Here is a 25,636-nt window from a genome sequence, read left to right as displayed (position 1 = left end):
CAAATGAAACTGAAACTCAGTAGAGCATATACCTCCACCAAGACCCAACAATCCTCTAAAATACAACCAAGCCGCACAAAATGTCATAAATATCAGTTCTCTAAATATGCCAGATTTTATTCATCAAGCTCCCTGAATTGATTGTCTCTTTGGTTGAACCTAAGGAGGAGACAAATAGTGTCAGGTGTTTTGGACCTTTATCAACAAAAGCAAGCACAAGAGGACGTTTGTGTAATTAAAAAAAAAACACAATATAAATATATTGATATAAATTATAGAGCCTAAAACTTCCTAGTTAACTTTCCAAAAGGTTGATTCCTGTTGATCCACAGAACAGACATCATGTACTTTAACGAGGGGAAGAGGTCAGTTTGTGTGCGTGTGTGTGTGTGTGTGTGTGTGTGTGTGTGTGTGTGTGTGTGTGTGTGTGTGAGGGTGTGTGTGTGTATGTGTGTGTGTGTGTGTGTGTGTGTGTGTGTGTATGTGTGAGTGTGTGAGTGTGTGTGTGTGTGTGTGTTTGTACAAATAAGTCTGCAGTATTAAGAAAGACACAAAAACAGAGGAGGAGTCGGTGTCTGTGACAGATGAGACTATTTGCTGATCAGCAGATACAAACACCTACTACAGACAGTCACATACAGAGTGGGGGTCAGAGATGAAGACACATGGGAGTAAAAAGTACCTGAGATACTTCTTATATATAAGGGTCAAAATACACTTGCGATGACAGCAAGACGTTCCTGACACACAGATATAAATGTTAAAATATACTTTCAGAAAAGATTACCTCAGAAAATGTGGATGATTTTATTTATTTTTCATAAAAATATTGATGGAACCTTACAAACTACCTGACCCTGCACCCAATAAATGATTGATTTGAATATGTATTAGTCGTCAATCCATACTAACCCTAACCCTTTCGATGGTTCGTTTCCATACGGTTGTTTTTAATCCTCATTTTCAAGTTTTCCCATCAAAAAACAATTATAAAACTAAATATTTAGATGAGGGCTTTATGAATATAAAATGTATTTTTTACAAGGGAAAACCGGCTCTTCGTGTCATTGAGGCCACATGACGAAACCTCCTCACACACACAGAGACGTGACCCTCCACATAGAGAAAGAGGCAGTGACTTCAGTCTTTATCAAAGATCAGCAGGCTGAGATTGTTTCCTCCAAAAGTCTGCGGATATAAAAACGTGAAGTGAAGAGAAACTGCAAATGCAAAATGAAAAGGGTGTTTTAGTCAGGAAACCAAGGTCCTTTGAGATCAGTTGTAAACTCTTCATTGTTTTCTATAAAATATTTATTATTGGGGCCATGTTGGTGTCAGTAGGTTTATTCTGCTGCACAGGATCCACTTCATATTCCAGGAGTATGTGTATGCACTGAGCTTCTCCAACTCTGTATGAGGTGCTGTTCAGGCACATGTGATCAGACTAGTTTCTCCTCTTCATGTATCTGCTCCACCAGCTACACGGCCCCGCTTCTCAAAACATGCTCAGCACAGACACACTCCGGCTCTTACATCCTATTTGCAATGTGAACGTCCTGTGAATTGGAGCATGACTTTGATTCCTGTGAAGCAATCGAGCTGTTTACAGAGAACTGATTCGATTAAATGCAGCAGATTTGAACAAGCATAATAAGATGGTGACTGCCTCGGGGGATAAGAACGTAGATCTGTCTCACTCCCAGGATTCCAGTGGAGGCCGCATGGCTTCCAGCAACACGCTGCCTAACGCTGCCCAGCATCACACAAAAGGAGGAAGCACACATCAGGGAGGAACTGCAGCGTCATGTCACTTCAGGGGATAATAGCGAAACACTGGAGTGAAATATACCCAAATATGTATTATGCTGAGCTGTTGAGTAGAGAGGAGGGAATAGAGAGTAAGTTAAAGTCGGTGTCGTTCTATAAGATCCAGAATGTGATAAAAAACTGTTTCACATTGTTTCAGGATCTCTCACAGGGGAGTGAAGCCGACACAGTGCCTCACAACACTGAATACAACTTTCTAAATTAACAAAAAAAAGTGGCTCAGTGAGTCAGAAAGATGAAGCGGCATCGCCCACTGTGACCCACACTGTGTGAGGAAGACGCCTTCTAGTGGCCACCCTGAGCAAGACAAGCCCCAAGAGCAGCTGAGGACAAACTGGGACACTTTCGTTACAGCGACAGGATCCTGAAGCTGACACAGAATCCACTGCTCACAAGTAACATGACAACCTGAAGATACTGAGATCATCAATCTCACTGTGATCACAAGGTCATTTATATAATTTAGACGTATATAATATATTTGATAATACTCTCTCTACTCTTTTACATCCTAATGCAACAGAACCCAGGCACATTTTCTGAGCTACACCTTTTTCTGCTCCACTTACACAAGAACAGATCAAAATGTCCTTTATTCCACAAACTGTCAAGTATTTAAACACAATCAAGACATCCAGCTATATGTCTGTCAAGCCAGAGCTGCTCAAGGTGCAGCGATAGTGTTTGTTTTGTCTGTTGATGTTTGTGTTGGTGTGGGCGTGTGGAAAAGAACCTGTGATTGTTACTGCAAACCAGTTTCCATACTGGTGCGAATTAAGAATCTGTCTGTCTGTCTGCCTGCCTGCCTGTCTGCCTGCCTGCCTGTCTGTCTGTCTGTCTGTCTGTCTGTCTGTCTGTCTGTCTGTCTGTCTGTCTGTCTGTCTGTCTGTCTGTCTGTCTGTCTCTCTGTCTGTCTGTCTGTCTGACTCTCGACTTTGCCTCTTTTCTCCATTGATGTTTTATAAATATATACTTTGACTGTCTCTCTTTTCCATCACTCAGGTAAAAGATTCACTAAATGAGCAACAGGATAAATTCACCAGATATTGGACGACCCTTCTTGTCACAGTAGGTCTGACAGAGGAAGCAGTAAAACTCTCTTGAACCCTTTTGAGTGCTGCTCACTGTTGATTGTATTGAAGAAAAGAAACCAGGTCATTCAGGAGCAGAGACTGTGTCTCACACTTAACACATGTCACAGAACGAAATGTTCAGGTGCTGAGAAGGACATTAACAATCGCTTGGTAGTGAGTAACAAGTAGGAATCAGCTGATTGTACATTAAACATACTGAAATTTATATTTATAAATAGACAAATGTAGATCTCTCAAGAAGTATTTTAGCCTTATATTATACTACATATGGTCGCTATCTTGTTTCTGTTTGTGTAAGTTGGTAAAAAAAGCATTCATATATTGGGCTCCTTGTAATAATACACTTCCTTTAAGTATATGCTCTTCCCTCATTCAGCTTATTCAAACATCGTGTAGCATATTCAAAAATGGTTTTAATTTGGATGTCACTGTTTAATGATGTCCATTGGATTTCTCTCATTCCATATTAATTTATAGATTTTAGATTGTTTTTTTAATTTCTCACTTTTAGTTTTTCTTATTGTTTGTTATTGGCCCTTGTACCCTTCTGTTTCCAATATGTAAGTGTTAGAGAACCCCCCCACGGAAATGAGATGATACACCACCCCGACAATTCATTTCTACACTCACTTTCTGCTGCATCATTACTACATTTAGTTGTATCATATGTTTATCTGTCCTATATCCAGTCTCCTCAGGTCTTTCTGTGATTTGAACTCCAACCTGACGAGTGGATTAACAACCTGAACTAAATGAAGTGTTAAACGCTGGGACCCTTCTACAACCTCTGCTCTGTGCAAGCTCAAACTGAAGTGCCTGAGGATTGTCTTGGCACACACACACACACACACTCGGGTGACTCCCTGCACACGTGGGCTGAGGAGCTGCTGCAAACCTGTCCGATGTCATTCCTGCATCAGGCACAGCACCGAGCGCCTCGGGCCAAACGGCCAGCTTAATCTCTTTTACACCCCACAATGAGAATGTTTGCTGTTTGCTGTCCACATGCCAAGATTCAGGAGCGCCACTCTCGGCCTGAGAGAGAATCAGTCTACGTTTGATGAGATTTGAGGCATGATATAAGAGAGTAGAGAAGATAACGACACTGACATCACGTGATCTGAAGTCACTAGATCTAGTCTGCTCAGACTCGTGTTGGACGAGGAGCTTTCTCTGCAGAAGGAGGTTTGACAGTTTGAAGTTGAGGGAGTTAAACTGTCAGATAAAATCCCTGCTCGGAAGTGGTTGGGGCAGATTTTGGAGAGGTCTGCGGTTGAAGGTGTGGCACCAGTGGCAGCAGGCGATGCCGCCCTGTCAGAGCAGGGGCAATACTTGACGTAGAACAAGGGACGTTAATCTATATTTAGTGCTCAGACTACAAAGCAAAACAGAAATATGGTCTTGATTATTATCTCTACACCTCAAACCAAAGGATGTAAAGTATCGGATGGTCTATTCTTTGATTTTGTTTTCCAGGTACCAATGTTATTTTTGTTGTAATGATTCTTTACTATAAAGGGTATTTTTTTCTGCTGAGTGTTGGATCAGTTCAGTGTCTGACTAAATAGTTCTCTGACTACCTCTACCGGTTTTACCTGAAAATTCGCCCCAGGCTTCGCCAGGCCCAGAGAGAGAGAGAGAGAGAGAGAGAGAGAGAGAGAGAGAGAGAGAGAGAGAGAGGAAAGAAAAGAAAGAAAGCATGCACTGTTTCAGATGTTTGTCGTTTTTTCCTTTCTTTAGTTTTTTACGTATCAAAGAGTTATTTATCTGACATTTTAATTAGGAGACAGTTGACAGGGGGACAAATGGAGGGGTTGATTGACAGGTTCTCTCTCTCTCTCTCTCTCTCTCTCTTTAACAAGTGGGTGTGTCTTCATGTCTCAACACGGCGCTGGAGTTGATAGACAGCCACACTCACCTCTGTACCTGCCATGCAGGTGAGACACACGGGGGGAGAGCACTCACAGTGAATGTGACCTACACTGTGGACACGGCGGCCTCTGGGTGACAGCAGCTCGGGGACAGGTGAGTACCATCACCTGCAAGAATCCATGTAGGGCTGTTTAGTCTGTGCAGCTCCAGGATGCGACAGACTGAACAAATAGTTTTGTTTAGTCACCAGTTTTCAGAGCAAACACCTGTTGGAGACAGTGGGGATCACAGCGAAGAGTCCAAACACCTGAATGTGTGAGCTGCTGTTGCCTCTGTTGGCTTATTCTGTGATAAAGCAGGAATTGGAAGAGCAGGATCAAACATGTACCTAATGCTGACATACAAAATGTTAACCCATGTCTTCTCTTCACAGGTTTTTTTTTTGGTGTACGTTCATAACTTCTGTTACCCGCACAGCTAGAAACTTTGCCTGGGAATTTCTGTGGGCAAGAATTTCAGTCATTGTTTCTGGTCGTGTGTGTAATGTGCATCCCAGTACAAGCGGTGGAGCTGTGGATGGAGGAGTCGTATTCTTCTGGAGACTCGTGAGGAGGTCGAGGGGCGTTTTCAGACTTAAATGAGTCTGAAGTGGATGAGAGGCCAAACACTCTCTGCAGAACCTGACATCTGGTAAACAAGCAGTGGGAATTACAAGCTCCCAGTCCGCTGTTGGCAGGATTTATGTCTTATCACTCTTTAATAGCCTGCATCAAGTATCTACACTCGTACCGGGAAGCCAGTCTGGGTGATTGAAAGTAGAACATAGGTCCTGTCTGATTTTGAAGGCGTTGCTCTCCCAGCAAGCAGCAGGAGCAGGAGCCACTATTCTGGTTATGGAGGTGCAGCTTCCAGTAATTTGGTTGTGACATATACCAGCGAGGGCATGGCAGTGATGTTACCACATGCAGCCGGAGCATCAGTATGTCAGGTATGTTGGTGAACCAGCTCCACGCAGCCTAAGATGGGTGTAACTCTGTACTTATCTGGAGAGTGGAATGATTTATTAAAAAGTGCGGACAATAAAAAGGCTCCCTGCCTCTGACAGTAAACTGGTGGTACACGGAAACTGCTAAACTAAAATGAGCACGTGATTCATTCTGAGAAGGAGGCCAAGGTAAAGACAATCAATCGACACAAGGGGAAAGTATATGATGTGTATTGTTGTATATGTGTATTGTATGGTTTTTTGGCTGAGTATGATTGTGTATCTGCTCCTACAGAAATAAACCTGTCACTCTACTGTATGTGTGGAACTACTTTCTTGTCTTTCAGCTTGAATTGGTGGAGTTAGTATTTACATATGCAAACAGCTGGCGGTTAAGAGGTTTTCTATTAAACTAGTCTCACTTTCATGAGGTGTTGTTGATCACCAATGTGCAAATACTGACCAGGATTACCTGCGTCGACAAGCTACCAAACATTCAGATTAACTGTGGCATGAACCCTGACAAGCCGGCAACACCACAACTTAGAATGTAAAAGGCCTTCAGTTTCTTTATAGGCAGATTTTCTCTGGGCCAAAAGGTCACTGGCTTGAGGGAGGCGTATAGAGATGCTTGTTTTTACAGCCTCAAGCTTAAAACGTGCAAAACAGGTAGTGAGCGTGGCAATAATAAAAGTGTGATAATGAAATCATTTAAAACCAAACAAGGAAAGATCTTTTTCAAGGTTGTCTGAGGCCTTCACCCTTTAGTTTGACTGATCAGTGTTTCAGTGACACGACATATTCATGAACTGTAGAAATGCGGATACAGTTTATTACATTTCAAAACATAAAAGCCACTGGTCAATTCACTTTACTTAAAAAGAAAAAACAGGTCTGTTACATTAAGTGCCAACACACGTGTGTCGATTCATGATTGGAGGATTGCATACAAGCCCAGGATTCAAGAGGAAATTAAAACACTCACTGATGTAGACAGCACTCACAGCCACAGTCTCATGCACATCCTTCAATACACCACAGACTTCATCACATCCTTTTCTATATATTTATCTTTCAATGTCCACAAGGTGGTGCTGTCATCAAAGAATAAATTAGGAGTTCCACCTTAGTGGGTGTGGCGACTTTGCTACAGCCACAACTTTCTAATCTCTCCCCTCCCCCCTTTTTCAGGTCCCTGAAACAAAATAATAAACGTATGTAACAAATCCCATTCTGTCAACACAGATATACCATCATCGATTGAATGAGCACCAGCGGGTACTGCTGCATGTCACCAGCAACACACACGACATGTCACAGGGAAAGAAATTAACACATCGTCTCCAAACAGGGAGGGAATCATAATTTCAGGTACATTTATTAGGAGAGAACATGGACGCAGCGCTGAGGCCCCGCTGAATCCCCCTGAATGTTCAAAGACTAAATGTTTGTTGACTTCATACAAACATTTCAGTCAACGCAGTTTAAATGTGCTATTCCTTTTATATAAGATCCTTCTTCAATAAAAGAAAATAAGGGATTATTGAGCAGAATAAAAAAAAAAAAGTAAATGGGTCCCTTTAAGCAGTAGTAGTTATTTAATGTCAATAAATTCCTCTCAATCCAGACACACATCCCTTGTTGGAACGGTCACTGCAGGCAGGAAATGATCTCTGCCTTTGAGTTTCAGACAAAGACAAGAGGACTGGAAGTGACGTGGGAACCTTTTGGGAACATTCTGAGGAGAAAGTAAAAAAGTACTATATAAAAATAAATTATAAGGCTCCCTTCCTGGACAAAAATTCTTAGTGGGACACAAGATTTGAGGACTAAAGAGAAAATCATGTATGGTCCACAATAAGGGGGGGGGGGGCATGATTGGAACACAATTTGAATTAAAAAAAAAAGAAGTTATATTTACATTTAAATAAAATAAAAGCAGATATTCGCACAATTTCTGTGCCATAAGCACAGGCATGAATTCAGGTTTGACACAGACAAGCCGATGTACATGCATTTCATTTCTGGTTCTTTAACGAGCCAGTTTTGGTTTGGAGTTGGCAAGCCGATATGCAACATTGGCAGGAAGGCGATATATTGTACAGCAGTATATGAGCGAGCACACGTTTTGTTCATTCACTGGGAGAAGATTACTGGCATTTTGTGGCTTCAGCCCTTTTCTAACAAAAGCAAAGAGCCAGCCAGATCATTGGGTATAGAGCTGAAATGCATGTACACAGTTGTACACTTTCAGTAAGCATGCACATAGAAACAGTGAGTCATACACAGAGTATCACTTTCAGTGGGAGGGAGTGACGGGGACAATAAATGTCCCTGTCAGAAGCTGAAAAAGACGCATTTAAATGTCCATGGATCATCACAAAGCTCCGCCTCCTCTGCACTGGAACAACGCGGTAAATGTCAGAACGACCAGCATCTTGATAAAAGGCTTTTTTGTTGTTAAGTTGTAATACAGCAATGGAAAGGTGTCCCTCCGGAGCCATACGCTGTGTGGCACATGGATAAGGCCTGCGGAGCCTCGTTGAACAGGATGACGAGAGCAGATCTGCAGCACGGGTGATACAAAGCAGCTGCCGTGTTGGAATCTAAGACACTGTAGCATCCATGTTGGACCAGACAGGCACGTCCCATGAAGAGTCATGAGGAAATCTGAGATTGCATGGTTGTATCCAGCAGAGGCCCCGAGCCCTTGTGATGGCATGGTCCACAGATGGGACGAACATCAGCACAGGACGAGCACAGCAGACGAGGAGCCGGTTCCTCTATTTCAACAGCTAAGAATAATGGGAGTTATGTCGCAAGGCTGCTATTTTGGCTTGCCTTGGTGTCGAGTCGATTAAAAGAAATAACATTAATCAGAATTTAAGAATAAAAAAGAAAAAGAAAAGATGAGCGTGGTTCCAGCACTCACTGACCCACTTCCTTAACTCTGGGCAAACTTTGGAGGGGGAAAGAAAAAAACCATTGCAAACTCATTAGATTGTCCCAAAGCTTTTGGTCAAAAGGGATTGGATGGTTGGAAACAAAAAGATCAATTGACTGACAGCATTGCCTGGACGTGGCCTGAGTCACCGCTTGTAATAGGCACCTGGAAAAGAGAAGAGAGAACTGTGATGAGAAACTGTGCTGGTCAGTTTTCACCTTTTTCAGGTGAAATTTATTCACTGAGAAAATAATCAGTGGACTCTTAAGGTAACAAATTCAAGAACTTTGTTTGGATGAAGTAAATACAGCCTCCCTCTCACATGGACGTCTTACCTTTGAAAGCAGCCTCAGGTCTTGTGGGAGCGCGCGGGGGGGCAGGATGGTCCGAGTAGCCAAAACCAGGATTGACATTCTCATAGTCGTGTGGCCGAGGCTGAGGAGGCCTGAGAGACACGGAGAGAGAAACACAGGAAACATTTTCTTTGTAATGATCGAGTTTCTACTTGTTTGCCTGGAAATGTTTGGTTTTCTGAAGTGATGAGGCTTGTACCTGGCAGGCTTGTTGTGGTTCTTCTGCCTCTGGTGTTCATAATCCTCTCGTGTTCTGGGCCGCACGACTTCCTCTGAATTTGGCTGGAAAATAACAAATTACAGCTTCTAAAATTATGGGTTTTCGACCACAGTGGAAAGACATATATAATTCGGGCAGCAAAAGGTTTCCATCCTACATTTAAAAAAGAGTATAGTTATGGAAAATCACCCTGTAGTCTCCCTCTGGCCGCCTCCTTTCTCCTGCCATTCTCTCCATGGCCAACCTCTCCCTCTCTCGCTCCTTCTCTTTCTCCCGGTCTCGATTCTTCCTGTACTCCTTTTTCTCTTGTTCCATCAGCAGACGGGCAATTTCCTGTCAGAGCGAGATGCACACACGTCAACATCAACTAAAAAAAGCAGCCACAGAAAAACTTCAAAACCCTTAAATTTGACGTGTGGCTGAACACGCCGATTGTGTTTCACTTCTACTTGTATAACGTGTATTATTACTGTCACGTGACATATGCATTCCTACTCTGGCATATAAACATAAGACACCCATTTTGCAGTTATAACCCTATTTAAAAAGCATTACATATCAACACTTACTAACTTCTTCTTACATGATGTTTGGTTTAGATATTCAGGATTATATGACAAATCTGACTCAGCTGGCTGAGCTCTGGATATGTAATATTAAAAGAGCACAGGTAGAATGAGAAACGTTTCCAGACGTTGATTCTCACCTCATCCTGCGCCACTTGGGCTGCACGTACGTTCCCCTTGCTCGCCTGGAACGAGATCATAGTCAAGAAGTCACATTTTGTCCCAAGTGGAACACATTGTTCGGACATTATATAACAGGAAGTGACAGATTGAGATTTTCAGGAAGATGTTTTTCCCCACAATCAGCCTTCAAGTCAGCTATTGCAGTGGTTTTAAAATGGGGGTCCGTGAAAAGAGCATTAGATTCATCCATTAAAAGGATCTTGTAGGGGTCGTTTGGCTGAGGAAAACAAATTAAGATTAGTAACAGAGGCTTTATGAGTGTTTCACTTTATCATATCATGCTTTTACAGTGCTTCTGTCTCAGCTGATCCGATCACAAGTGGACAGTTCAGCTTGTACAGGTGTGAACACACCAGTGACATATTGATGACCATGGATTGCGATCCACCTCTGAATGCGGTCTGAGTGATCGTGGCCACATTCTATTAACAGAGTGCACGCAATGGCGTCCTTGTCCATATTGAAGAAGCACTTACTCAGCTGACGCCTCCTGACCCACAACAGTTTCATGAAAGGTTGATTTTTAGACCTCTCAGAGTTTCCCATTCATTGATATATTTGTAGCAGCCCAACAGAACATCAACATTGATCATCATTTATTTTCATTTGCTTTACTATTTCAAATGCTTTGAACAAAAGATTTGCTCCCTTCCTTTCTCTCACAAACACACAGACAACCCGTGTGTCATAGTCAGACTTCCTTAAACCAACATCACATTTGGTCTTTGCAAACAGAAATGATGTGAGTGTTCACTTGCATATCGAGCGGGGAACACAGATCACATTTTAATGCCAGGTGTGAACTGGTGTGACATACTGACAGAGCTGTCCACTTGTGATCACATCAGACAAGACGCATGTTAATGCTGGGTATGAAAAGGGGCTCAGTATTCATATCATATTGCAGTGTGCGGTTGCAATATGTATTTAAGCATGCAATCCTCGTACAAAACCAAACCTTAAACATATACTTTATAAAGACAAAAACATAGTCCACTGGGGAGAAGATATCATTGAACTTGTTACTATTAGCTGAATATTAAATGTAGCTACTGCTCTTTGTAATGCTTGAGGTTGCTCTTGGTTTAGGGTCTTTATCCCTGCAAATATTAATATACATGTTTAACATGCACATGAACCTGGTCAACTTTTTTTGGTAAGAATAAATAAACAACATACCTGTCTGGCTTCCTTCCCAACCTTGATTTCCTCCTCTTGCAGTTTCCTGGCCACTTCCATGTCCTTCAGCTCCTGCTCTCTGATATCCAGCTTCGTCAGGCCCTTGGTGGCTTCGATCATCTTGAGCTCAGTTTCCGCTATGACTGCTCCACTCTCCCGGTGCACAATACGACCTGCGGATACCAACACATAACATTAACAACCAATTGAGGCTGCAACCAACTATCATCATTACTAAATTATTTGTCACTTTTTATTTATCGATTGTTTTTGTGATTACATAATTCGTAATTTTCCAGAACACATTGTAATCACCATTCGAAAACCATTTTGATTCGTTACAGATGATTGGTAAGTGTGCATATTTGAGATGAGCTAGAATGTTTTTGCATGTTGATAAATTACAAAATTAAATGATTAAAAAATTATTTTCTGTCAATGAACCAGTTTCAGCGCAACAACAAATTCAATTTGAATTGAATTAAAGCCAAAAGGCACAGAAAAGGGCTGCAGTGCAACTTCACTGGCGTTTAGTTCGATGCCTTTGTCTTTGGGATAAACCATTACAACCAGCTCAGTGGCCATGAAGCCCTTTGTTAATGCCACAGTTCAGCACATACAAAATCTGTGGAGCTATTCTACTAGACAATCACAGCAAACAGTACAGTCACCGTACAGAGAAATTGCAAGAATGAGCAAAACCCACAGCAGAATATCAACAAATCAAATTAAACCAAAACAAATCAATCAAAATTCGAATCAAAAGATAATTAGTGACTTCATTAGTAGTGACAATGTCACAGTAGATCAACCCACCACCTGAGATCGCCAAGCTTCAGCACACCACACAAACACCCACACAGAGCCCAGAAAGAGGCTCACAGTGGTACCTGGTACTGCGCTGGGATGAGAATGACTGTGTTCCTTGCTGGGACCCTCCCCCAGCCGAGGGTCCCATAATTCCCTGGCGTCCCCTCTGCCTTCGCTGCCCCTGGACTCGTCAAACACCTCTTCCGGGTTGGATTGGACACGCTGTCGGCCCCTGGCTCTCCTCTCAGCCTCGTCCTCAAACTCAAAACAGGAAGTCCTGCCCTCCCGCGACCCTTCCCTGCCATGACCATGCTCAAAATAATCCACATCCAGTCCTCTCTCCATGCTCCTGGTTCTTGCTCGAGCACGCTCTTTTTCTTTTTGTCTTTGTCCTTCTCTCTCTCTATGTCTGTCCCCACTCTGTCCTCTATCTCTGGATCTTTCCCCATTTCTTCCTCCTGCTCTCATCTCCCTGAGGTCCTGCTCTCTGCCTCTCCTCTGGTCTTTCCCTACATGTTTCTCCAAGTCGAGGTCTCTGCTCTTGTCTCGATGCCGGTCCCTCTCCTTGTCTCTCTCTATGTGGGAATGTGGCGGAGGTCTGGCTGGTCTTTCCTTGCTCCTGACCACTCTTTCTGGGTCCTCCCCCCTGTGGCCTCTGGCTCTCCCGGTCTGTGTGGGTTCATACTCCGGGTACCTGTCCCCATGCTTTCTTCTAGAGGGCAGCAGGTGCTCTGGGTATGGATCTGCATGCCTGCTTTGCCCTCCTTCTGCCACCAGGTGGTGCTCAGGGTATCTGGAATGGATGTGGGATGCTGCTGGGTCCGGTCTTGGGTACCTGCTACTTTTGGGCTCAGTTGAGCTATAATCTGGAGAGTAGTCACGATGTGGGCCCACTGGGGCATGTTCATCATGTCGGCCTGGTGAGGTGGATTTGAGGCGGGTGTGTTTGTCCAAATCAAGAGGTCTTCTTGCAGCTGAGCACGGCAGAGGTGAAGGAGCGAGGGTGGAAAGAGGGCGGCGTGGAGAGAATGACGAAAATGGTGAAAAATAACACAGAAATGGTTTAGGCTGAGATGGTTAGTAAGCACTAAGCTAGACAAAGGACTGATGAGGCGAGAGATGGTCAAAAGACATTATGTGATACAAATGTTAGAGTTAAGATTTCAGCTGCACCCAAATATAAGAGCTTTGGTTGTTACTCTCAGGAAAATGAAAAAGATGGAAGAGAGTGGCAACAAGTGCTTTTAACTTAAATCAAACACAGTTAGTGTCAAGCTTTAAATGTGACAGCAGCCAGTATGTGCTAGTAACACATTTTAATAGATTGTGGTTAGGGTTACTGTTTGACAAATACAGATGAAAATCTATTTCTGACAACAACACGAACATACAACGTAATATAATTGAGCATGACTGACTCAAAGGGGAAGAAATTAACTTGAACAAAATGTTCATCTCTGAGATCTCAAGCCTGCTGGGAGTTGGCCTGTGACTGACAAAAGTTTGAATGAAAACAAAGAGTTGAAAAGCAAATAAAGGAAGTACACAGCTGAGGCGAGTCCGCTCGGCACGGAGAGTCAGCTCAAAGGAATTTCAGCCATCTAACCTGCTGCTTAATGTCTAATCGACCGTGTTGATGTTCAAAAACTTGAAAAAGGAGGCGGGTAGAGCCAGACACCTGCCTCAAAGTGACTGGCTAAAGAATGTACTTCTTCTTTCTCAATTACACCTATAAATGCACTCCTATCTTTCAACTGCCTCCCCATCTGCCAGCTGTATGCCTGTCAAGTAGACAGGTTCTGCCCCCATGCTGGTTTAAGTGCGACCCTAATCCACTGGATTAAGAAACACTCAGGCAGCAGTGTCTCATTTCCTGTGGGGAGCAGCTAATTACATGATCTAATGAAAAGCTTCATGATACCAAAGAAGTGTGAACATATGTGCATAAATGGTTATAAAAACTAGTGGGGTGGAGATTTTGATTGAAACATTCACAAACAAATGCACGATTATGAAAAAGCTCAGTGATTGAGTCTCAAAACTGACCACTGTCGTGTACAGTTACAATCTGGTAACCTGCATATCTTGTTACCAAGGGTTACGTCATTCCCTCAAGGTATCAGGAAGAGAGTAAACAAAAAAAATCTCAATCTGTAATAAGGTGATCACATTCACACTTCTGCAGTTTTGTGTGTACACACATTCGGCAGGGACGTTTGAGGTGGGTGGTTATGCACCTACACAAGGCTGTACATAAAATATAGAGCATCTGGTGGTGTCACACATAGTTGTGTATAAAAAGAGGAGGGCAAATACAAAGCATCATCCTGACCACCTGGTGTGTGTGTGTGTGTGTGTGTGTGTGTGATTTAAAGATGAATGGCTGGTGATCCATAGGACAGGTAGACTAATAGCTGGAGACCCATGCCCAGTCCTGTTTATGTCGACACAGAGGCCAATGACTGCTAACGCGAGGCTGTGTACATTTCAAAGTCGCCCAGGAACCTACTCTCATGGCCTCTTCACAGCTGCTGCCTGTCACGTGGTTTACTTATATGAATAACCACAAAGCCTGAGAAGTAGCACAAGGTTAAAAAAAAACATTTGTGTCACAAACGGTGTAGGCAAACAAAAAAAGAAGCTTAAGGACCAACTCAACAGCAAGCTTCCAAGGAAACAAGAATTATGACGTCTATAGTGATCATTTGTGGATCACATAACAGAAAAGAAAAAGAAGAGACCGATTTCTATTATGAAGTTAATTTTCATTCTCAACATGGTGATGGCACAGGATGCCGACCTAAAAATAAGGGGTAAGAAATGACATTCATCCCACAGTAGCCCTGCTAATTTTCTCTTTAGAGAAACAGTAGCTTATTGTTATCTCAGGTGTGATTATGTTGGAAAACGCTTGGTAAATCTAGGATGCATTTGGAGATTTATTTAATATCCAAATCCAAATCTGATGTCAAAAAGTATTTAAGCGGCATCTACAAGCAATAGTTTTCTCTTCAATGGGAGGGAAATGGCAAATTGTTTCTCTGTAGGAGCCCACAAGCCTCTCTTCAAGGTTAATCACATGCTTATGAATGCAGTCCAGAATCATTGCCTCGAGTCAAAAATAATCTCCAGCGCTGGGCAGCCTCAAAAGCTCAGCTTCATAAATTCAGAGCTGCAAATGAAAGCTCAGTCTACAGAAAGAGAGGCATCTGTTCACCCATGTCCCTAAACACAGACAGACTCGTATGTGCAACAAATTAACACATTAACATGAGCCAAGTGTCTTCTCCCTACCTCCATGATCCTCGAAGTACTCCTCCTCAAATGTTGCTTCCAGCTGTTTCTGTCTCCTCCGCTCCTCTTTCATCTCCTTTTCCTGCAGCTTACGAGCAATAGCCTATAAACAAATAACGCAACAGTAAACATGTAGTCCCACATGAATAAAAAAAAAAAAATACCGTTTGGACAGATCTGGAACAAATATTTCCCTTTGTTATGAGATGTAGTTTCTGCCTTCGGTGAGAAGGCCTAGTTGTAGACTTATCAGATTATGGTCGTGAGAAGCACCACTGATGTTTTGAGATGAAACCCACAAGTAGCTAAATGCTGGAGTCTCCTACTACTGACAGTAAGAAAAATTTGTATAGTATTATGGAGCGATGACACCAAAACAACATAACAAAACATTTACAGAAACATCTAGATCTCGACTCTTTACATAGAGTAAATATTGTGATAATAAACACATTAAAGGCTAATATACATCAGTGTACCTCATTTACATCAACTCAAATACAGTGACCCATCCATTACAATACATCAATAGTAGAAGTCATGTCATTGACATGTGGGTGTAACCAAACGGGCTTGAATGGGCAGAAAAATCTGATGGCGTGTTTCTTACCGCATCCTTTTCTTCCTGCAGTCGTTGTCGTTCTGCCTGTCGGACAAGTTCTTCCTGAATCTCCTGGGCGATCTCGTTATCTTGGCGCTCGCTGAGGTTCCAATGGGTTCCCATGGGTTGTAGTATGTAAATAGGGAGGGATTTGAACAACATTACATTATTAACAGATACAACATTTTTTATCAATAATGAGACTTTTGATGACGTAGATGTTAACATCTGTCTGAAATTCTTCTAATGTTAATACAAGCAAAGTTGATACACAAGAAACTTTCATTTATATTTTTTAAACCATGTATATATTTTTTTTCAATAGCTCAATGTCACATTTTCTGAGCACTTTCAGTCGATACTTGTGTGGCCATATTTACTTCCGCCAAAAAACAATCCCTTAAATTTAGGTGTGGATCCGAATTAAGGAGCAAATCCAGGATTTCCCACCCCCCCACTTTGTATAACTAAGGGTGCTGTTGAGATTGGATCTCTTTTTTTTGTATTCACTCATTCCTTTATTTATCTGGATAATATGAATGTACTTTCATAAGGGAACTGTTGGGCCTTTGAGGAGGACTGAGTCCCGTTCATAGATTCTGTCCATATTTACAAATGCAAACAGTCCCACAAATAAATTATCTATCAGGGACCAATCAAAATATCCCATTAGTGATACAACGGTCATATTACATAAGAACAGTGTACAAAAGACCTCAGCTTTCAACCTGTCTAGCATGTCGTGGACAATGGCGTGTGTGTGCTTCAGACGGGAGCAGGAATGTCTCTGCCTGTTGCACAGTTGACCTCAGCAGCTCACTTTAGTTCACCTGCATCTTTCAAGCACTTAATTTAGAAGACGCCAGCTACCTGGAGGGCTGGTATGCAAAGTGTTTCTCTGTCCGTGTGTGAGACATGCATCAGTGTAATATTTTACTAATGGGGAACAGCTTCATTACCCTGAGCTTCACGTGTGTTTGAACCCAACAGCTCAGAAAGACTTAAGCTGAGAGTAGCACAATGTACGCTTCATCAGTACATTCTGCATTCTCCTGTCTCTGTGTTTAGTTAAATGTGAGAGTGGCTGTATGTGAAGCAGCTCTGGCAGAGATCAGGGTGGATGGCAGTGTGAGCTCCCAGCATGAAAAGCAGATTTGGCCTGCCTGTATCATTTGTGGAGCATCTGGCTTCTCCCCGGGGCTGCAGTCCTATGGCTGGAGCCCACTGTGTCTGTGTGAGCTTGAAACAATGACCTCACCGAGCTTTGAGTCAACACTTTTATTTTTGAACTAAAAAAAAATTGCAGAGCAGCTAGATCCAGTGCATTTTGCATGCTCTGTTGCAGCTCTGGACAGGCGCAACAGAAGACATATCTTTGTTTAGGAGCGGTCACTGAAGCTTGATTTATGTTTCTGCCTCAAGCCGTGGATAGTGCATTTGGGTGTTGCATAGTTTTAGACAAGCTGCTTGAGCTGAACCAAACTGCTGCAGGAGTACAGTATATTTATGTAGTAGGGCTTTAGATGATACCACATAGACCAAAATAATTGTAAATGATCTGCTTGTGAATTTTCAGGATTTCATAGCAGATGGCCAAATGTTTTTATAGACCGTACAGTTTTTTTGAACATCTGTAAGTAGACTGTGGTGTTCCACAGGGTTTATTTCTGGGTCCAAAATACATTATTTTCTATCTAAATGATCTTAAGGATTTTATTTGCACATGACACAACTTTTTATTTGCTTTAATTTGTTTTTATGCATGCATGTTGCTGTTATATGCAGAAACATATTTGACCAAATTAATACAAAATGACTCATAAAAGATAAAATCATAACTAGTTAACAGCTTTCATGTAAACTCTTGATCTCATGCAATGTACTTTACTTATCAGGTGATTATGTGCCATTTCTTGGTGCAACAACTTTTTCATGTAGGGTTTATCATAATGTTTTTCAGGAGCTATTTTGCTTGGACATGGACATGCACTGTGTGTGAGAGAGACACCCACATGTCAACGTGCTGTTTCTGGTTTTGGATCTTTGCCCTCTTATCCTCCTCTTCCTGCAGCCTCTTGGCCACCTGGAGGTCCGTCTGCACCAGGCGGCTCTTGTGGACATTGGACGCCAAGTGGCTCTCAACTGTAGAAACAAACACATAAACATTGCTCTTAGCACTTCTGGAGTATGTCAGCTGGCTGGGCTGCACTACTGGGTGAGGTATTAGCTAGATGATGAACAGCAAAGCACAGCAGAGTTTATTTACAGATATCACACTTTCTTGTTGTTGTCCTCTCTTGAACAGCAGCTGTTCAGATGGTTGGCAGAAAACAAGATCGAGGACACAGAGGCTTCGGCCTGTGGTAATAAACAGAGCGCTCTTAGTCACTGAGAAATGAATGTTCGCAGCTGAGACATCATTCCAAGGTTGTGTGATGGCACTTTGTGGCCCATAACAGATGATAAATCCTGCCTGCTGACGCACTCCAAGTCCTTTGTAAGCATGGAAAGCATCACTCACTCGCTCAGCTCTGTTTCACCTGCCGATCGATTTGGTCCCAGCTTTCATGTGAAAAACACCAAATTACATTTGGCAATTTACCCACTAGAGGCTCCATAAAGTTTCTGCCCTCTCACCGGTGAGATTGAAGGGGTAATGGCGAGTCACACCTGTGGCAACTTGGTAAAAAGTCAAAGGGCCGACATTGATTTTTGTTGTATGACGTAGATAAATTGTTTAAGTTTATGACACCTCATAATAAAATATCTGAGGACCAAACTGATGAAACAGACCCAGATAAGGCTATCATTTATCCACACCATTCAACAATAAAAATTGATTCAACTTTCAAAGGAGAAAAAAACCCATGACTGGACATTGTGACAATGGTTCATTCAACAAAGTCAACCTTGAAGACGGCTCACGTCATTCAGAGAGGGGAGTTGAGGTTAGATAGCTGGACTAACAGAACCTCTGACGTGTGAAGCTGTACACTGAAATAGAAAGCATAGGCTCTAAAAACAACAATTAAAATTTATCTTCAAATTAATTAACTGTTTTCGTTTCAACAATTGTATTTTTCTGTGTTCTGAAGTTTCAACATTTATAATATGAATAAAATAGTATAAGATAAAAGCCATGTGATCTGGGAACAACCTGAGCAGACCTTGTTACCAAATGTATACTATATATGTTGTATAGTGCCACATATTTATGACACAGAAAGAAAGTAATGTTATGTTTCCATTGTCAACACTATGATGTTTCCACTCCTTCAAAATGAATAGCTCGAGAGACATATCTGACCACAAAACCTCTCCGTTGGTTCCTGTCAGATGGTTGCTGAAGGGGAAGGCCATCAATGAATTGTGCATGGACATTTGTGTCTGATGGAAGGGAGGCTTTATTATGTCTGGGTGTGTTTGTCAGTGCATTTTGGCAGAAAAGATCCTCATTAGAAAGTGGCCTCACATACAGCTAAGATACGTATAGCTACTATAAGACTAACGTAAAATAAAGAGTTTTGGGAAGAGGAAAAGGTACTTGAATAAAAAACAATAAAAAGCATGGGATGGGACAATTTATCCTGCTGCAGATAATGAAAAATAAATTGGAGCAGGGGAAGAAAACCTCTATGGGGAGTCTCCAAACTGCCTTTTTACATAATGTGAAAAAGATGTCAGCTAATTACACACATATGAGCTCTCATAAAACCAACAGAATGTAATGAGTTATGCAGGGGTAAGCACATAACTGACTAAATACAACGCATTAAAAGAAGAACAGCAAGGGAGTGTGTGCATTTGCACAACATGTGCACAAAAATCAGTTTTTGATGCAATAGTGAGATATCATATCTGCACAAACACAATGAATGTGATCCAGTCAAACCCCATGCACCACTCCACGGTGTTCTGCCACAGCCCTACTCTGATACAGTATAGTTGTGGCATTGTGCACATTTCACATGGTGAACTGTGAAGCTGAAGCAGGGTTTATAGGCTTACTGACACTGCAGTTTAACCTTCAGTGTCAGTAGGTTAAACTGAGTGCCTTCTTTGTTTTATTATTATGATCTAAAAACTATTTTCATAATTTGTTTGTCTGGAAAAAGTGAACCAGGAATGCAGCTGGGAGGTTTGACAAAAACAGTTACGAATCAGGCCTGATGCAGAAAACATACATCAATAAATGATTTAAGGGGTTTAACAGACTCAAGAAATAAGGGAATGGAACAATCTGGAAGAGCTCTCTGAATTTTTTCCATCGTAATAAAAAAACAGGATCCAACAAAGACAGCTGAGTTTTTCTCTGGAGGTCTGTTCTGTGATCGGAGGAGGCTTTGAAAGCCGGGAAGCAGATGTTTGAAATAAGTTGGTTTATGTTCTTTCAGATAGAAGTATTGGAACTAAATATTATAGTCTCTTCTTACTTTCTTGTTCCTGTAGGTTGTAGGCTAGGCAGTGGTCCTCCAGCACAGCAAAGTCCCGGCACACTGAAAATAACAAATGGAAAAAGCATCGTCAGAAAGTCTATAAAAACAAGTTCAAGATGACCTTCAACAACTGGATCTCTAATCTGTGTATCGGAAACAAGTCAAACTAGAGGCGGTTGAGACAATGCCAGTTTCAGGCAGGTGATAACATCTGCCTACACACAACTGAAAAGAACAATGATTTATAAAATGAAAAATTAGCTGAGATTCAGGCTGTTTAGTAAATTGAATGAAAAACAGCATTAAACTTAGGGTAATAAACATGGAGACTCGTGACTAAAGCTAAATTAACTGTTAAACACTTGATTCCCACATTATAAATACTTTATTATGATATGACATATGAAAATAGTATATCTATATATTCAAGGGATTAGAAACTGGGTCAGACAGTTCAAACCAGCCTGATAAGGTGTTTGGACATCTTGAGAATGTGTGAGGGTTTGGATCTTTTTCTGTCAGTATGAACATGAAGTGAAACTGAGAATGAGGAACCCTCGTTCACACTCGGGCAAACAAACAAAACCTTGAATAAAGAGCAGAATGGAAACTTCTACGATTTTTCCTAAACATTATTTAAGTAGAGAAGACCCTTTATTGGGAAGTGCTGCCGGTTTGTTACTGACAAGCTGCCAGTTTAATCCCTGAACTGGTGACAAAATGTGACAAGTGAAAAGTAGCAACATTATTTTGTGTACACATGCGCAAAGCACCGAAAGACATACAGTTAATGTATTTATGTCTATTGTAATTCAAAGCATGTATCCTAAATTACCACAGATAAACCGCCACTGAGACGTAGTTAAATGATCTTAAACCACAGATTAGGAAACTAGGATGTAAACCACCAGACACCAGGAGATCTGAAAAGCCTGATAATCGTTTATTTGTGATTAACATTATGTGACAGAAACATAAATGTTTGGCCTAAGCTCAAGGACTTGTGCACAACCAGTCCAGCTAAAATCAATATCTCAATTAGATACAACTCAAATACACTAACACATCTAACTCACTTCTCCAGCACTCCTTTAACCTGACCTCCTTCGTCCCATTAAACAGATTTAGTACTTAGTGCTTACGTCAAGGTTGCCTACTGTACTGAAACTTGCATATTGTCCCTCCCCCCTAGATAAAAGCATCTGCTTCAAGAGTAAATGTATAAAAACACACATATACTTTGAAGAGGATGAGTAGGATTATTGGCCAAAAAACATGTCAAAAAAATTCCAACACATGTTACTGCTTGTTTTCTACCCTTACAACAAATGGAAATCAAAACGTTTCCAATCATGGTTTCAATATTACTAAATGCTTGCAGAATGCGCTGAACATTCATTCTGGAAACAATTGTAGGAGGGGAGTTTAAAACCTCATAAAACCCCAAGACAATCAACACATCATCTCAAGTGTTCTGAAATGAGACTGTTCAACTTTTCTTTTTCGCCCCTTGAATAATCAGGTTCTTCAAAGGCTGACAGTTTCCTGTGTAGGAAAGGGATGAATTGCCGGGACATGTATACAACCTTTTTTCAAAACTCATTTAATTATGGACCTGTGAGCATCTGTATGTATAGTATAACTTATGCATTAACTACCTCTTGTTTAAGGATGATATTCTGGAAATACTGCAGTGAGAAACTTCTCTTCAGCTGCAAACCTTGCATAAAGAAGAATAAATTTAGGCCATGATTTCATCTCACAGGAAGCCACCACAGTGCTGTGTTGGAAAGTCTTTCTATTCAGGGAGGACCTAACCAAAACCTTTAACTTTTTTATTCTTTTGACCTAGTCGTGCTTCATGGTGAGAATTATACATCTCATACATCGTTTATATGTATATATTCAGTGTTCAATCCTTCCTCTGACACTAATCTTGCATATAAAGCTCTCCTCCTCCTCCTCCTCCCAGCTTCCAGACACACTCAACCTCACACAGCCGGGCTCAGAGCCCATCATCTGCTCCAACAAAGCTTACTTCATGCACATAAAAAATAATAACCAAAAGTACACTATGACTGTATTGGACATTAGAAATAGTTTTGAGAAAAAAAGATTTTTGGAAATAAAGGACAGCACCAACAGGCCTGGGACAAAACGCAGACGAGTGGTACAGACCACGTTGTTGCAGTAGATGGGTGGATGACAGGGGGAATGATTGAAATAAACAGATACTGGCGCGAAGGGCAAGACCTTCACTAAGCCCCCACCCACTGCCTCAGATCAGTAAGGGATTTAATTATCACAGACCATTTTCCACCATATGCTTAATCTTCTTATCCAAGAAAAAAACGATTTATTGTGGCTAGTATGGCAACACATACCAGTCGATTAAAACGAGTCCAGGGTTTTCGCTGGTTTGTGGGACTGTTCTTTTTAACACTTCCTAAAAGGCAATATTTGGATATAATGGCCCTCAGTAGAGTTCGCACCACCACCGAAGCATCCCAAATATGCCAGCACCCCCCCCCCCCCCCCCCATCAAGATCGATGAATTATTAAAAACAACCAACAAAACATCTTGCCCTGTTTCAGAAAATCCTGGATCAACACCAAAATGTCATGGGTTCATTCTTGGCCTGAGTTTTTGTGGAAATCCTTTAAGTTCATTTAGCATAATCCTGGTGTAAATCAAACAAACCAACGAACAAAGGGGTGAAAACAGCCTCGTTGGCGAAGGCAACTCGGTGTAGAGTTCCTTACAACACCGTGCAACAAGTGACTAAAGTGAATGATATCTGCGAGCTACAGATTAATTTCTCACTTAAGGGTAGAAACAGAAAATAAGCTTAACCTGACACGGAGAGACCCGAGTATTTGTGCCTCGGGTGCAGCTGGGAATATCAAAACCTCAAGTTCAGTTCATGTGTGAGTAACAGCACAGTGAAAACCATACAAGCTCCCCATATTTAATATGATCCAAATACTCCAGGGATGAAACTGACACTTTTCCAGCAGCTGCCTTCCCTCTGCAGACTGGCCCAGCAGTGGGAATGCACCTTCCTTCTCCCTCTGACCAGAATAACAAGCATCCTGCCGAGCAGCTGCTTCACACTGGGCTCCTCCGCTCCAGCACAGCATCATCTCCAGAGTGAAGAGCCCCCCTCTTGACTTGTGTTCACACCTTCTACTACAGTTGATGAAAGTTCTGTGTTTGTGTGTAGAAGCCATGTGGGTGGGGGGGTGCTGCAGCTCAGTCTCTTAAGAGGATCTATGAAAGCAGCACATGGACCTTACAACCAAAAGCACCAGTGGGATCACACATGAGATTCCATCACAAACAAAAACAAAAAAGGCATGTAGACCTCAGAGCTGCGGCCGAACCCCACGCTGTACTTCACAGCGGGCTCCAGTGTTGACGCTGACATGTCGGCTGACTGCAGTGTGGCTGTGGCATGTGTGGAACCCACACATGTGTCGTGACAGACTATGGGTGGCTCTAAAACCAGTCTTCCCAGTCCCCCCCCCCCCCCACACACACACACAGGAGAGAAACGGCATGCTGTCAGTGACAGGAAACAGATCAACCTGAGATACAAAATCTGGCGCGACACCGAATCAGCGGGCACTACCTGCCTCTTGACTAGCATCCATTAGCAAGGTGTGCTAACATGTCACAGCTACACAGTGTGAGGACAATAACAAACACTCGGGTTAGCATGAAGCTAGCCGGACACAACACCAGCTAGCTACACTGCGCCGGGAAACATTAGAACGTGGACGTTACCCTCTTTCACTCCGGGCAGCTCGTTCTGGTCGATGCTAACGTTACATTCAGCCATGTTGTCAGCGACAATAAGTCAGGAAACAAGCCGGTGACGTATACGTCCACGCTTCCTCCGAAGGTTAACAGCAGCTTGATTGATCGTCCGGACTCATAAAGCCGATTGATGGTTCAGGTGCTGGACGGCCCTGTTGATTGGTTTCGGTGGCGTCTCTCTCTCGCTCTCTCTCGCTCTCTCTCGCTCTCTCTTTTGCTCTCTCTCTTTCTCTCCCTGTGTGTGTATGTGTGTATGTCACTCCTTCCTTTACACAAGCAGCAGTGATAATAAACACCAGCTTCCCTCACGGGCGCTTCACAATAAAAGTATGCCACGTCGCTCCCACTGCTGCTGCTGTTTCCAGCTCTGAGTCTCTGAATAGTTTGAACATTCTTGTCTGCGTGTCAGGAACAGTCCGTTCTCATGCGTGTGTTCCCTCAGCGACAGAATGATCCACCCTGAAGGTAGAGTACAGCAGGTGGTTCCCTCCTGCAGCTGTGAGACTGCACATCCATTAACTACATGCAGCCATCATGGACTGAACTCTGGTTCAACTCTCTGACCTGTGCAATATTTATTCTGTTTGTGCAATACAATTTTCATGTGCAATCCATACACTGCACACATTCTATTATTCTATAGTGTTCTTATTCTTATTTCAGTTGTTTGATTTTATTGTAAAGCACCTTGAATAGCATTTTATGTATGAAAGGTGCTGAATACATTTGATTATTATTCTCACAATGCACAGATTTTGTTGTTGTTTTTAAGCTGTATATATTAGTTTTATTCCATTCACATTTTTCTATATTTTTTATGTTCCTTACACTTAAGTATTACTACTCTTACATTACGACAGAGGAGGCAAGTCAAGGGCAAGTCAAGGCCTCAGTTGGATGCGTTTGTTAAGATTAAAAAAAAAGAAAAAAAGAAGAAGAAATCATAATGAAATGACAAAAGAGACAAAATCACTAGGCTACACAAATACATTTACACATAGATATAAAAACACATAAACAACTACCAAAAGACAGAATTACAACAGAAATATGCAAAACAACTGCATACAAATGTAAAAAGACGAAGCCAAATAACCACATGGTGATTTAAAATGAATACAAAGAGAAACAATATAATCACATTAAGATCCAAGGTAACAACAACAGATGTAAAGATACGAAACAAGCACAAAATGACGCAAGTCCACTTCTAAGACCCAGGAGACCTGTTGCTTCATAATTAATCCAGGAGCAAGGGATAAATTATTTAATCACAGTACTTAATACAGAAATTTGTGAAATGGCAAAACATGTTATAACTGTGGCAAAAACAATTAATAATCAATGGATGATCCTACAATTCGTTTTTTGGGTCTTTGGCCATAAAATCATCTAGAAATGTATAATTAAGAAGCTTTTATTTTGCAGCCTTACTCACCAGGCACCTAAACA

At 41.9% G+C, this 25,636-nt stretch overlaps 1 protein-coding gene and 1 long non-coding RNA gene across 3 annotated transcripts; one reads left to right on the top strand and one right to left on the bottom strand.

Annotated features, from left to right (window-relative positions):
* The first annotated feature begins 4,852 nt into the window (after nt 1-4,852).
* On the top strand, nt 4,853-6,093 carry LOC133960358 (uncharacterized). The gene is made up of 2 exons (XR_009921918.1): nt 4,853-4,946; nt 5,227-6,093. It is a non-coding gene; the product is annotated as an uncharacterized LOC133960358 (long non-coding RNA).
* Nucleotides 6,094-6,585: 492 nt separating this feature from the next.
* ccdc50a (coiled-coil domain containing 50a) lies at nt 6,586-24,405 on the bottom strand. 2 transcript variants are annotated; one of them, XM_062394884.1, is made up of 12 exons: nt 24,152-24,405; nt 20,362-20,424; nt 17,941-18,070; nt 15,938-16,028; nt 15,328-15,430; nt 12,114-13,007; nt 11,224-11,396; nt 10,002-10,046; nt 9,485-9,628; nt 9,275-9,357; nt 9,058-9,167; nt 6,586-8,887 (listed from the first exon to the last, which is right to left on the bottom strand). In XM_062394884.1, exons 1-12 carry the CDS (start codon nt 24,204-24,206, stop codon nt 8,868-8,870), a joined length of 1,911 nt encoding a protein of 636 aa, XP_062250868.1. In that variant the 5' UTR covers nt 24,207-24,405; the 3' UTR covers nt 6,586-8,867. The 2 variants fall into 2 exon arrangements, with proteins under 2 accessions (XP_062250868.1, XP_062250869.1); XM_062394885.1 differs by lacking the exon at nt 12,114-13,007.
* Nucleotides 24,406-25,636: the final 1,231 nt, after the last annotated feature.

The sequence above is a fragment of the Platichthys flesus genome, chromosome 9 (genome assembly GCF_949316205.1).
Source record: "Platichthys flesus chromosome 9, fPlaFle2.1, whole genome shotgun sequence".
NCBI classification, from domain to species: Eukaryota; Metazoa; Chordata; class Actinopteri; order Pleuronectiformes; family Pleuronectidae; genus Platichthys; species Platichthys flesus.
This window is presented reverse-complemented; position numbering and strand designations above follow the sequence as displayed.

Excerpts from the sequence above, each read along its gene's own strand:
- ccdc50a (XM_062394884.1), bottom strand. The coding sequence starts at position 24,206 with ATGGCTGAATGTAACGTTAGCATCGACCAGAACGAGCTGCCCGGAGTG. Across the intron at positions 20,425-24,151 it reads GCTGCCCGGAGTGAAAGAGG|TGTGCCGGGACTTTGCTGTG; the intron begins GTAACGTCCACG and ends TGTTATTTTCAG. Across the intron at positions 9,168-9,274 it reads AACCACAACAAGCCTGCCAG|GCCTCCTCAGCCTCGGCCAC; the intron begins GTACAAGCCTCA and ends CGTGTCTCTCAG.